Source organism: Bufo gargarizans, chromosome 6 (genome assembly GCF_014858855.1).
Source record: "Bufo gargarizans isolate SCDJY-AF-19 chromosome 6, ASM1485885v1, whole genome shotgun sequence".
In the NCBI taxonomy this organism is placed as follows: domain Eukaryota; kingdom Metazoa; phylum Chordata; class Amphibia; order Anura; family Bufonidae; genus Bufo; species Bufo gargarizans.
This window is the reverse complement of record NC_058085.1, coordinates 164,026,523-164,041,248: the sequence shown is the minus strand read 5'-3', so window position 1 is coordinate 164,041,248 and position 14,726 is coordinate 164,026,523. Positions and strand designations below refer to the sequence as shown.

General features: G+C 41.2%; 1 protein-coding gene across 2 annotated transcripts in view; it reads right to left on the bottom strand.

The window, feature by feature from the left end:
* Positions 1-996: 996 nt before the first annotated feature.
* LOC122941015 (prosaposin) overlaps positions 997-14,726 on the bottom strand; it is a 29,542-nt gene continuing 15,812 nt past the window's right edge. The window contains exons 8-15 of one of the 2 annotated variants that reach the window (XM_044297986.1): positions 13,952-13,957; positions 11,685-11,801; positions 11,494-11,589; positions 8,845-9,025; positions 8,083-8,246; positions 5,307-5,387; positions 5,053-5,160; positions 997-1,873 (exon numbers count right to left, since the gene is read on the bottom strand). In XM_044297986.1, coding sequence (XP_044153921.1) covers positions 1,838-1,873; positions 5,053-5,160; positions 5,307-5,387; positions 8,083-8,246; positions 8,845-9,025; positions 11,494-11,589; positions 11,685-11,801; positions 13,952-13,957 — 789 coding nt within the window. In that variant the 3' untranslated portion in view covers positions 997-1,837. The remainder of the gene's footprint in view (positions 1,874-5,052; positions 5,161-5,306; positions 5,388-8,082; positions 8,247-8,844; positions 9,026-11,493; positions 11,590-11,684; positions 11,802-13,951; positions 13,958-14,726) is intronic. The other variant, XM_044297987.1, reaches the window with a different exon arrangement.

Below are 14,726 nucleotides of genomic sequence, written 5' to 3'. Positions count from 1 at the left end.
TGACGTTTATATACGTGGTAGCTGCACGGGGTATGTGCAGCTATCACGTATATATACAGATTGCGGTCGTGAAGGGGTTAATATCACCTTGGTGGCCCCATTTCAACTTTTCACTGTGTACTCAATTACCCCCTTAATTCCACAGTTTTGTTCCCTGTACTGCCTACTTTTACCTGTGCTTAAAATCAGGTTGCTAGGCATGGTCCGTCGACGGAGGACGCAGAAGCACGCAGCATGCAAAGCCACATTACTGACAGCCAGGGACTGTAGGTAAATGATTAAAGCCGGGTCCTCCCCAGCAGCTGATAACAGTGCCTGGGCTGTGTGCACTTCTCCCTGTCCCTGCGCTTGGCAGACGCTCCCTCACTCAGCAGAGCAGGAATGGGAGATCTGCCGTCTGCTAGTAGTGTATAAATCAGGCATCCTCAAACTGCGGCCCTCCAGCTGTTGTAAAACTACAACTCCCACAATGCCCTGCTGTAGGTTGATACCTGTAGGCTGTTCAGGCATGCTGGGAGTTGTAGTTTTGCAACAGCTGGGGGGCCGCAGTTTGAGGATGCCTGGTATAAATGAAAGCAACATGTGGTAAGAGGACCCCTTTGTGCTGCAGGAGATTAACCCTTTAGGGGAGAGGGCTCTGGTTACTGACACTTTTGGGGGGCAATTGTTACTGGCTAGTGAGGGCAGGCGGGATTAGCCTCAGGATGAGGGCAGTGGCAGCCATCTTAACTGAATAGTGAAATTGCAGTTTTATGCAGACTGGTTGCTAATGGCTGAATCTTAATAATGGGGTAAGTCAGTCTAATAGTAACCGATTCTGGAATATCATGTTATTAGCAACTACATATATGAAAATTGAAATTAGGGTCTAAGTGTGACAGTTATCCTTTAAGAACAATTAGGGAAAATAAAAAAGTAGCCCAAAAATACTAGACTGCAATACTAAAAACTTCCCCAGGTGTCCATAGCATTCAACTCAAAAACAAAGTCGGTAGATAGAATATTAAACTTTAATCATTTAGTGCAAGATACAAGTCAGTAACTCTATACTGTCTTAGTTTTCTCTTAAGTTGACAATAGTTGAATGAATTTGAGTCATTAACATGTTACATGAGCATTATTTTAAAAGGATTAACAGAAACTAGTACTGTACCTTAGTGGTCAAAGTTTACAGTTCTACAGGATTAATGCTTAAATTGTAACTCAAAACACAACCTAAATCATTAGTACAGGTGAGCACAAGAAACTCAAATGCTTTTCCTCCTCTAGCAGCTCATTCTTCACCCATGCGCTGTAGACTATGGAAAGCATGTAATCTGATCCTTCAGAGAGCCGACATTCGTTTAGGAGGGAGGGGGAGAAAGCTGCATATTCCCCCATGATGTTTTGTCAAGTTTGCGTTATACAAACTTTGTTTAAGTGATGATTTAAGCAAAAAAAGTCAATATATGACAGTTTCTGTAAGTTAGTTGGCATGTCCTTTATTCAGTCTCAGCAGGGGGACAAAAACCAAGGCAAATAGGTGCAAGATAGTTATTTGTACCAAAAAAAAAAAAAAAACTTGGGCAGTAGAAATAATTCACAATTTAAACACTACAGCGAGGAAGCAGCTTTTCAAGAGATTGGCTTTATGTTACATGATGCATTTTGTAAAACTTAAAATTTAATGACATCAACAAAAATTTCCTATCACTAAACAAATATGTACATCAAGTTATTACTTTCTCTTCACACATTAAACATTCTCCCTATACTCAAGTTAAGGACCTGGTCTGGAAAATTATTTTTGTTGTTGCATGATCCAGTCCATCATTCCTGTTGATTTAGGCACACCGCTTTAGTTCCAGACATGACGCTTGCAATGCTCGACAGCCTGAAAAGATAATATGCATTTTAGATAGAGATTGCAGTTGCAAAGAAAGTTCATACTACATAGACTGGTGGATATTGCACAACATTGATATGACAGTAGGCACCGAACTGATGCATCCCATGATACAGATGGCCACTAAAACATACAGAATTAGAGTTGTTCAGCCTTTAAGTAGGTTTTCCAAGATTGTATTTATTTTTTTCACTCCAGACCCATTCTCTGGATAGGTCATCAGTATCTGATAGGTGGGGAACTGCCCAGCTGTCTAAGACCAATAGAGCTCACCAATAGTGGCTTTGACTAGTCCATGTGTTGTCATGTTCATGGTCACATGGTCTAGATGCCTTCTCAAACATCTGACTGGCGGGAGTCCTGGTTTGAGACCTTCAAAGTGATGGCCTATCCTAGGGATTTGTCATCACTAGCTGATCTGCAGTCGCTGGAAGTTAGCGCCGGAGCACTGTTAACATTGTAGTGGACAATGCTCATAAGTGTAGTGTTGCTACTATTCACTTAAATGGGAGCAGTGTTGCAGTGACTGACTGATATCTAGCGATGATTCATGTTGAAACCATACCCACAAATTCCAACTTTTTATACCAAACCTAAAATCCACAAGGGCCTGGTCCCACTGAAGGGTCGCCCAATAGTGGCTGGCTAGAGAATAGAGCTATATATCCACATCTATCCATCTGTGGATAGATATATCTCGACTGAATCTTAAGGTCCTTTGTTATATCTCTTCCATCTTAAATAAGGATACATCTGACCTGCTGACTAAAATTGATGGATTACACCTTGAGGAGATTACTTTACTTGCATCAGACGTAGAAGCACTTCTAGTAATATACCCCATGAACTGGGCCTAACCGCTGTGAATCACTTTCTGAAAAGCAGGGGCACCCAATATACAGCGCATAATCGTGTTGTAGTGGGACTTATGGATTTTTGTCCTATGACAATTTTTGTTCGATTCCAAGTTCTTCCACCAGCTCAGGGGCACAGCAATGGGGAGCGCCTGTGCCCCCACATATGCCAATTTGTTCCTGGGCTGGTGGGATGACATGGTGGTATTCACAGAGGAAAGTGTCTGGACACCCAGGATAGCCTTCTGGGGGGTCGCTATATTGATGACATCCTCATTTTTTGGAGAGGCCCCAGGGGGCTATTCTCAGCTTTTTTTTTAGCAGATTAAACAAAAATCTGATTGGTATGCACTTTACATCGGAGATAAACGATAGAGGCCTGGCCTTCCTAGACCTGTATATCCCCCTCAACAATGGTAGTATCAATACTAAAACATACAGAAAACCCATGGCAACTAACAGCTTGCTAAGATGGGAGAGCCATCATCCCTATAACCTCAAATGTGGAATACCTAAGGGTCAGTATTTAAGGATCCGTAGAAATTGCAGTAGCAAAAATGATTTCTATGATCAAGCACGAGTTATCCCGACCAACCATTACATAGAGCTTTTAAGTCAGCAGAAAATGCCTCGAGTGGATTTACTTAACCCAGGGAAAGGGAAGAGGGCAGAAAAAGAAATGGATCCAATTTTCCGTATAATAGGAACCTTTGATAATTGTAACAAAGAGGTCAGACATTTTGAAAAATACTGGGAAATGCTCCGTCTAGATCCAGATGTAAAAGATATGCTTCCCACGTACCGAGTCATCACATATAGAAAGGGAAGATCCCTAGGAGAGATTTATCCATAGCCATTACACCCCCATCAAAAACTAAGCACATGGTTAGAAGACATCTTGGCACTTTTCGTTGTGGAACATGTATAAGCTTGTCCCTTTATCTGTCAAGCTAAAAGCTTCAGAAGTAACACAACCAATAAGATATATACAAGTAGGGACTTTGCCAACTGTAAAACCACAGGGGTGGTATATTTGGCTAATTGCACCTGTAGACTACAGTACATAGGAAAAACAAAGAGTTTAGAAGGATTGGGGACCATTTGGGTGATCTAAGGAATAAAAGATACAGCAAATGCTGGCCACGTTCAACTCTACGATGAATCGTTTAATATAATACGGTACCAACTATGAATCAATATTCATTTAAATCGGGCATAAACGCAAGATATACATCTGGTTTGCAGTTCATATGCGTTCCATTTGCTCTTGGTGTGCCTGTACTTACTGTGGACATACTTCCGCTTGTGATCACCATCCGGACGTGCATACCAGATGCGTTACCTTATACTAACTGGAAGCACTCCCGGGACACGGCCTGACAACATCACACGCCAATACAAACACACCGGTATGGGTTTATTTCATTTGTGCCAGACATTGTTCTGGACTGCATCTTCTACATCTGGGAGGACCATCATAGGCTATCCAGCTTGTGGCTATTAGGCCATTTGTCCATCTGTTTATGCCCTGATAATTCTGCCACATTATATGTGACAGAGGAAGCGCGTCGGGAATTGTGTTTTTCCTTGGGATAATTCTTTTTTTTTTTAGGGTCAGCCACCGATAAGTGGGGCTGCCCTATTAGGGGGTGATTATTCCACTTTTAGGCAGGGCCACTATAGTACTATAGGGCCAGTTATCCCCATTTCCCCATCTTGAACTTCTTTGGAAAAATAAATTCTGCAGTGGAAGGGCCATGCCTACAAATTGAAAAGGGAAACAGCAGCATTGGAATCTGTGATCGTGGATCCAGTACAGACATCTTAACTATCGCGCATCTAAACCGTGAGTGGTTGTAAGCGATTTAGTACGCTAACTACATGTCCTTAGGTGCTGTATACCCTATAAAAATACTCCACTAGATAATCATCTGCAGTCATCTGAAACATTTTGTTTTGTGGGATTCATTTTAATAATTATCCTATATAAAAGTTTTAAAGTAGGTTTAATTTCTCAGTGATTTACTGATAATATACCTACCCAATATGCATAAATACTATGAATTGCAGTGACAGTGCTGTGAAATTCCTATGCCGAATACTGGTGATAGCGTGACGCAGAAGAACTTATCAGTGGGGGAGCTGGGTGTCAGACTCCCACTGGTCAGCTAGTGATGGCCTATCCTGAGCCTAGGCCTCCACTTTAAAAAAGGCTGGATAACCCCTTTTAATGAAAGCCCCCAGTAACCCGAAGGATTGAAAAATACTGTACAATTCTGATCTACTGCAGATTTGTCAATTTAATTAACTTACGTTGCAACTTCCTGCCGTTTCCAAATCCTTGCACCAGTAACTTGGCCCCCACATACATTTTTCACTTCCCAAAAGCGGTTTCCGGGCAGCAAGACAGAGAGTCATCTTCTGTTTGAAGAGTAAAAAAAAAAAATTAGTTGTAATCATTTGTCTTAAAGGGGTATTCCCATTTCTAACATGTATATACCAGTATATTAGCTACCCCACAGGAGTCTACCCTTCTAAGGGAATTGCAGATCATATCCAAAGCTTACCTCACAGACAAACTTTGGGTCCAGGGATTGCAGAATTAGTTCAATAAATAGAGGTTCGTAGGCAAGGACGAGAGCATCGCACTAAAGAAAAGTGAGAGAACATTGAGCAGCCCATCATATCTAGATACATCACACACTTGGATTAAAGAGTGACCCTGCAGCTCAGAGCAAAAAAACACCTAATATATCACATCTAGTGCCCTGGTACTCAAGCATTTAAATTGCTGCTACAGTCCCCTGTTGTGGTCTGACAGGCAGCGGTGTGTAAAGGTTGGTTCTGACCACAGCATCTTGAACGCTCAGGAATGGAGCTACTGCTGTAGGTCAGCTGTGTACGTAGGTCTTTACGCCTGATTCCCCCTCCCAGGGCAAATCCATCACAGGTGTAAATCTTAGATGTTGCCGTAGATTGACTCTTAATAGGGGGATTGCTTTAAGACGTTAAATTGTTTCTACGCTGCTAAAACCTTTGAACAATTGTGTTCCCCATTGTCCCAATGGTCAAGAAACTGCATTTAGTCATAGGAATGAAGCACAAAAATGAGTGAGACTGACCGCAGGGGCTATGATCAGCTCAGGAGCATCCTTTAAAGTGGCTGTGTAGTGACAAAGCACTGAGAAGTCATCCATATTATGCCAGACCATAACCTATTTATTCAAAAGCTTGGGAAATGGGTATAAAAACAAACCAAGTTGCTGACTGCACTAAAGCAGTAGTCACTACATCTCAACCACCTAGCTTTATTACAGCTGAAGACTTCTGTAGTTTCCTCTGGGAAGACCCAATTAGAATATTGGCATAAAGCATGCAGCATCATACAGATCATTCAAATGAATGTGCCAAGCAAGGGTAAACCCAGCCATACACAAGATGGCTGAAGAAACAGCCCTGTTTCTCACTTGCGTTGTGAACTTCTAGTTTTGAGATCCAGCAGAGGAGCTTGAAAGATCAGTTTTGTCCCCATTCATTGTTAAGGGTTACATACAGGCAGCCATGGTCACCAGCTTTAGTGTATGGGATTATGTTTTACTCAAATGTGGCAGATTTATTGCAGAAACTGTGATGGAAAGTCAGTTCATCTAAACAGGTCCGTTTTGCCGGGAAGGGCTTGGATTTCTTCAAGACCCATTCGGGTGATTGGGACAGTTGCAAAAAGAAACCTGCCAAGTGTGACCGAGTCCTCATTTGGATACAGTATAAGGCCTCTTTCACATGGCCACAGTGCTCCCATGGCTGTATTGTGGGCCACATATGGCGGTTCTGCAATACGTGGTGCATCGGCCGTGTGCATTCTGCATCACAGATGTGGACCCATTCACTTGAATGGGTTCGCAAATCCAGAGATACGGTGCGGAACAGAAGCACTTAACTACGGAGTACTTCTGATCAGTGATTCTGTTCAGCACAAAAATATAGAGTTTATTCTATCTTTTTGCAGATCAGACCAATTCAAGTTAAATGGGCCTAGATCCATCTAGGCCGCCGCATGCATGGAGCCACAATGGCCATGTGAAAGATGCCCAAGGAAGGGAAGGAGCACTAGTGATTGTTAGTGGTACTCTGGTAACAAGTTATCCCCTACCCCCAGCGAGCACAAGAACTGGGGCCCCATAACTGGAGTGGCCCCGAAATGGATGGAGGAGCTGGTCGGCAATGCATGCCACCGCTCCATTCATTTCTATGGAAGCACTTGAGACATCCGCTATCCTGTGGGATAATTATAAACAGTAATAAGCCATATCCTGCATGGGTTTAATCAGAATCAAATATGGGTGGTAATTTTATTTCCTGATCACAGAAAGTTTAAAATAGATGTTAAAATTGAAGCATGGTGAGGTGTGATCAAGTCTGTAGTTGGGCCAACATCTTAAAAGGGAAGGGTTAGTTTTCTGCAAATTACAACTAGATAGTGACAGTCTTTATTCCATTTAAATGATTATAGGGGCTGCACTCTTACCCGAGCTGTTAACAGCATAGAGATGTTTTACGACAGCCCCATGGTCCACAGGGAACCTAATTGACTTCTATGGGAGAGTTTTCTAGGCATGATCTGTGACCTGTGCAGAGGCGAGGAGGCAGTAGGAGCTGCGACAGCTATTGGGAACGGTGGATACTGTGTTATGTGTAGACGCAGTATCTGTCATTCTAATCCTGTATGTGATAATGAGATGACTGCTGAAGTGATCTGTACAGACAGTAAGTGGCAACTAATAAGTTTAGTGGTCAGTGTGAAGACTGCAGCAATTTAAGATGGCTTTGATGTGGAGTAGTAAACCTAACAGCACCAAAATAGGTTTAACCATAAACTTGATAAATAGGTTATTTTACAATGACGACACCTTCCCTTTAGGGTCCATTCACACATCCGCAATTTTGTTCTGCATTTTGCGGAATGGAATTGCGGACCCATTTCATTCCTATGGGGCAGCATGATGTGCTGCCCAGACACTGAATTGCAGACCCACACGTCCGGGTCCGCAATTCAGTTCCTGGAAAAAATAAAAATAAAATTTCCTATTCTTGTCTGCAATTGCGGACAAGAACAGGTATACTCTATGAGTGCTGGCAATGTGTGGTCCACAGAATGCGGAATGCACACTGCTGCTCGTGTTTTGCGGATCTGCAAAACATGGACGTGTGAATGGACCCTAAATCTAAGGCCTGTACAGTCAGACATGCTGTGGAAGTCACATGACCAGAAACACAAACTGTAGTAACGGTAATACTGGTCACTCAGGAATCATTGACAGATCACAATGTAGTAGTAATGGTCACCTCATCACACATTGTGTCTGGCAGGAAACTGCACACCACTTTCAGAGCAGCCTTAATTTTCTCTTCAGTGTCATCTCTCTTCAGCAGCGTCTTCATGTAGTTAATCATCATCTTGCATACTTCACAGTAGCCACCAGACTGAATCTGTTCTGGACTGAGTTTTACTGTAAAAAAAAAAAAAACTCCAAATGAAGACTACTATAACGTCATAGCAATTCTGCACAGATAACATTAGCTGCCTCATAGTTGATGACTGAAATACTAAGAGTGAAAGCTAATGTGCCATTGAATTTAGTAGGCTCCCCATTTCTTAGCTCTATTTGTATGCGACATGTTGTGCTGCCATACTGTTTGCTTTCCATATTTCCACATTATACACAGTTTTGTGGCTACTCATGGTTATGACACCCTGCAAGCCAGCAGTGGCTGTGCTTACACACTATAGGAAAAGGCGGTGGCCTCTGGTAGCCAGGACCGTCGGAGCTCACACAGGCTGGTGCTTTTTCTTTAGTGTGCAAGCACGACTGCTGGTGCTTGTAACCACGGAAACAAGCTGTGTGCAATGTGATAGAAAAATGAATCCAGCCAAAGGAGGCAATATGGATAAAAATACAATAGTAAGTGCCTTGTATTAGCTTAGTCTACATGATGAATGCCATTTGCTGAAGTGAGAAGCCCTTTAAATGCTAAACAGTATATAAAAATTTTTCTTTTACACACATCATGCTTTATTTCTACTAAAACCATAATATAGCTTCTTACTCATCCGAGGTGGTCGGACAGCGCAAAGTCCAATCACTCGACAGATTTCTTCTGGTGTAATCTCTTGCTTTAAGAGTTCAATAATAGCCGAGTAGTATGTATCAATAAAATCTTTACATTGCTCGCGATATTTGGCAGGAACAATGTAGCAGACCTTCTCAAGAGCTTCCTCTATCTGCTCCTACAGTGGAAAGAAGGATGAGAATTTTATTTTGTGAAACATAGTTGAGATTCTTTAAAGCAGCCTCATGGAGTGGGACCATCACACATTAGGCTCAAAGCTTTCCACACGTTGTGGAACAAAAAGCAGTGTAGTACTGTACTAACAGTGCATGAGACTAGCATTTTTTTGAGTGGAAATTGACCTGTCGTGCACATTTCCAAGTTGCAAAGCATGTCAATGTTTGTGATTTAGCTGCAGATTCCACCCTTTTCTAAGGGCGATATTTGTGCCAAAACCACAATTAGAAATGGAGGATTCTGGTGCAGAAATGCATATATACGCAAGGAAATTGTGCATAAGATCGCACCATTCACCTGACCTCATGTGCAGATGGCCTTATACTTTTGTCTGTATACTTCTGCACCTTGTTATTGATTATATTGATGCAACACCCCATCCATGTGACAGTGTCCTTACCCTCTACATACAGCAAGTGTCAGCATTTTCAGAGAAGCACCCTGCTTTTTTTATATAAAAATAAATTTGGGTAAAATTTAAAAAATGATTTTTTTTACATAAAATGCTTGGGGAAAATTACCAAAGGTTATTCAATCATGAAATGAAGATTAGTTTTTTTTATTATGTAGAATAAGTCTGTACAAGTTTAATTTTTTGGGTAAATAAATTCCATTAATCCATTCACAAGGCCATGCTCTTCAAAGGTTTTTGTAACATTATTGGGCAGTTTCTCTGCCTACAAGATATTCTCACAGATGCTTGGTTTACTTTTGCAGTTCTCAAAACTGAATTTGACTCAGCAGAGATCACATGCCTTTTCTAGGAAGAGGAGAGAACTAAGGAGAAGACTGCCAATTATCAGGTGGGTGGGCAGGGAGAGCAGGAGCTCCTGAACAACGAGACCCTTTTCCAGACCCGAGCTGCGATTATGCTTGTTCTCACAAACCACTTTAACGCATGACACCACCAAAATCAGCATGTCCATCACTGGTCTATGATGCCCTCAGCATGAAGTTAATGACAGGGTAGACACCCACAGTTATTCTGCGGTAATATTGCATTACCACTGCACTTCGGCTGCTATGTGCGTCTCTACCTCAGATTCAAAGGGCTTTAAGATATAAAGGCATATGCATAAAAAAATAAAAATATATGGTCCCTTTCCACACTGCATATTGTGACAAGTGTACAATACGCCTTCAGGCCGCTTCACTTAGGTTGCAGCCTTCATAAGAAACTAGTTTAATTTTAGCACATCATTCGGCACTCAATATCCCATAATGACAGTGAAAACAATTTTCAATTTAAAAAAGGAAAAAACTAAAATCTTGCATTGACACAAGTATTCAGGCCCTTTGCTCAGATTTAGTTAAAGCCCCTTTGGCAGCGATTACTCTGGCTCAGCCACTCAATGACATAAGTCTAAGCCACTCCTGTGTGCTTTGTCACTGTCTGGTTAAAAAGTGGACCTTTGGCCCATTCTGAGTGCTAGGGATCAGGTTTCCATTAAGAGTATCTGTACTTTAGTCATTGTTCAGAGAAAACTCAATGTAGCAGTCTCCCTGTCACGGCTTCTGAACTACACACCCACCACCATGCTTCACTGTAAAGATGGTATTGGGCAGGTGATTAGCAGTGCCAGTTCTCTAGATATTCTGCTTAAAATGAGGCCAAAAAGTTAAATCTTAGTGTCAGACCAGAGAATCTTGCATCTCACACAGTCCGAATCCTTTAGGTGATTTTTTGCAAACTTGAAGTGGGCTTTCCTGTGAGGAAAGCATTTTGTGGCCACTCCCAAATTGGTAGAATGCTGCACCGATAGGAGAAACTTCCAGATTGCCAATCTGCACGCACGATGTTTGGAGCTCAGCCACTCAACTCGTACTAAAGCCCTTCTCCACCATGTACTGAGTTTGGTGGGGCAGCCATCTCTAGGAAAAGTCCAGGTTGTGCTAAAGTTCTTTTAATTTTTAACTGTGGATGTGCTCTTGGGAACTTTTGGTGGAGCAGAAAACTTTGGTCTTTGCCTCCACACAATCCCAGTTAAGCTCTACAGGATATTTCTGCCTCGTGGCTTGGTTTTTGCTCTGACATACATTGTCAGTTGAAAGACCTTATAAAGACAAGGATGTGTCTTCCTAAAGCATATCCAACCAATGGAATTTACCAGAGGTGGACTCCAAATCAAGGTGTAGAAACATCTCAAAGATGATCGAGAAATAGGAGGCCACCAGAGCTAAAGTTCAAGCGTTATAAAGGGTCTTAATTATATCCATGTGATTTTTTTCCTTTTCAATAAATTAGCAAAAAACTCTGAAATTCTCATTTCACTTTCTCATTATGGGGGTATTCAGTGCAGCTTAAGGATTTTTTTTTACCACAAGGCTGCAAAATAAAGTGTTCAGACCATTTTACTTAACATTTTCAAAATGCATTGCACTAATAAAAGATAAAAGGCTGAAGGATACCTTTGAAGAATTCTTCTCTAGAAGGCTTTCAAGTTTTGTCACTATCACCTGGCACACTTCACAGACTGGGTTTAAACCTACAGGTTTCTCTGCAATCTTAAGAGTAAGAAAACTCAAGTTTAGATTCATGCTTCTGTGAAGACCTCTTGCCATTTATGTAATCTTCCTAATTCTGTTAACATGAAACTTACTTTGACAGCAGGCTGAAGTTTTGCTGCAGGAACAACCTTTGCAGGTACGATTTCCAGGATTGGTGTGGACTTTTCCTGCGCACACAGACCTGCTCCAGAACAGATCTGCTGGGCGGGCTGAAAAGGAGGACACAAAAGAAATAAAGTTCTATTTCTTTAAAAGTGGTGCTACAGTTTCAGCTAATTCTTATAAAGAGTAATGACTAAACAGGTGACTCTCTGGTTCACAGAAGCCATACTCTTAGGTAACTGATTCAAAATTGAATGAGCGATTAATATTGACTAGACCCATTACCAATTATTTTTTTGCTCAGTATGGCTTCTGGGGCTTGCATTTATTACATTACTTAGCAATCTGCTTGATGTTTATAAGAAACTCCTTTCTCCTGAACTCAAAATATCTGATTTCAGCATTCAGAAGACAAGGTTTAAAATGTGTGTGGAGAGCGGTAAATTCTTCTGGCAGAGGAGCAGGCTGCTGAAAGACAATATCCAGCATAGCCAGATACAACCTTACCCTGCTGGAGCCCATGGACTATGAGACTCTGCTGGGATCTGGCCTGTTTCCAGCATTAATTTGTCTGGTCAAATATTGGCACTAAATGCCAGAAACTGGTTGGATCCCCTTCAAGTCAGTCAATATGCCAGATAATGACTTCAAACAGGCTGTTCCTCTGCCGGAAGTAGTTACTGTTAAGAAAACCATTCACATAAGGCTAGTGTCACACTAACTCCAGTTCCCCACAAAGGACAAACTAGTAAGAATTTTAATTTTTTTTTAGCAAAAAAGTTCTACATGGTACTCAACTGTAAATTGTGCCACTAAAAAGTACAACTTGTCCCGCAAAAAATAAGCCCTCATAAAAAGGCAAAAGGAAAAAAAAAAAAAAGAAAGTTAGGCCAATGGGAAGGTATGAAAAACGAAAAAGCAAAAATGAAAATCCCAGGATTCTTAAGGGGGGGGGTTAGAAAGCTAGACGTGTCAGGCAAATTCCCGAGTTCATATTTGGAATCAGCACACTCATTTTAATATAAATTACATGTTTCTCAGTAGCAAAATCGTTGTGGTGTAATGTGTGGGCAGTGACGTTACAGAACGAAGGATTGGTTATGTCGTGTGTTCTCCCCATTCAAAGTAAGGTACCAGCTTTAACTGCTGTATGTAACTGCGGTGATTGTGGGTAAGAGCTAAGAGTAACAGCATTTGGGTGTATTACAGCCTGATAGTAGACCTTAATATGCATACACAAAACAAATAGAAAAACTGCCGTAAAAACTTGATACTTTTAAAGAACTCGTCACACTCATGGAGCCTGACCTGTGTGCAGTATGCTACATAGCAGGAGCCGAGCAGACTCAGTTTTGTGGGAAAAGACTCAGTGAGACTTGTATTGACTCCTTTATGCATTTCCTTATTCAGTGAGAGCCTTCCTTGTAACTGCTTACAGAGACAGCTGCCAGTTACTGAGGCAGTCTGCCCACAATGGAGAGCTTTAACCCTTCCCAATGTCAGGTCTTTAAATCCATTTCATACAGCAGGCACCAGCAGCTAATGTCTGATCTGTGGTAATTCTGACCATGCACATTTAACCCCTCAGATGCTGTGGACTGGGATATAGCAATTTCTGTACAGAATAATGAAATTTGCTTCATTATTCTGTAGAAGTTGCATTCTGGGGAGCTAACAAAAAGCAAAGTTATGGCTCTGGGAGGGTAAGGGCAAAATAAATAAATAAAGTGCTAAAAACAAGTTAGAAGAAGTCTTTTCCTTCAAAACTATCAATCTGCTCAGTGTCTTTAGCATACTGTCTGCAGACTATGTTCAATGTGACCAGCTCCTTTAAGATGGAAAAAATAAATAAAAAATAACCCACAGAATGGGTTGAATCTTAGTACAGAGACTGACACTTAAACATCTGACAGATTAAGTTACAAGTGCCCCTCACCGAGTTAAAGAACATGGATTCTGTCTCGTTTGAATGGAGCAGTCTATGGGAGTACATCGCTCAGTTCCAGACTCTGAATGATGAGAATGCTGGTCCACCACTCCATTCAAGCGGACGCCCTGTCCTGTGGATAGGTGATCTGTGCACTACCCCTTTCAGACACTTCAATGTTTAGTCAAATTAATAAAAACCAAATCTATTGTACACATTTTAAAAGTTAGATATTCAAAAACCACACAAGTTGTTTTAGTCTTGGGGCCCATTTTTTTTGTGTGCAGTTTGTAATATGCACAGTAAGTTACTATGAAGCATTGCACATACCTGATCCTGATCAGTTATAGAAAGAAAAAAGGACCAGCATCAAAGAGAAAGGAAATATCAGATATATGGCAGTTTCAGTTCCAACACAAAATTATACAGAAGAGTATAGTGGAGGTAAAACAGGGCACTCAATATAACAAATATACATCTCATTAGAAACCACAATATAGCAAGTGGGTATATGTGCAACAAAAAGGGGACCTGTCAGATTTTACAATACAAACTCTACATTATGAAATAGATCTTGTAGGTCTGCTGAGGATGATCTGCACATACCAAAAAAATATATTCTCTAATTAAAAATACAAATAGTTAAAAGGAAAAAAAAGGCAAGCTATATGTTAAGTTAGATTAAAGTAGGCACACAGGTATGTCAAATATCCATGATATTGCATTAGCAGTGTAGCTGGTGGTTAGATGACAGGAGACCATAACCACCATGCATAAACTGCACTAGTAATTCAAATATATAGTCTGTACAGCAGCACTGCAGATACATTCAATATACCAAAGAGCACAAATACTCAACCCTATTAACCTAGCAGGATCACCAGTCTCAATTAAAAACACAACATCCCACAATTACTGAGACTGGTGATCCTGAGCCTTGTGTCGAGGTATCTGTGCGTGGGGTGGCATTCCAAGCCATAAGTGAACCATATCACAGGGTATGTTTGATTAGGGAATAGTTTTATTTTGAGGCACATGTGTACTCTTTGGCATATTGAATACATCTGCAGTGCTGCTGTACAGATCATATATTTGGAATACTAGT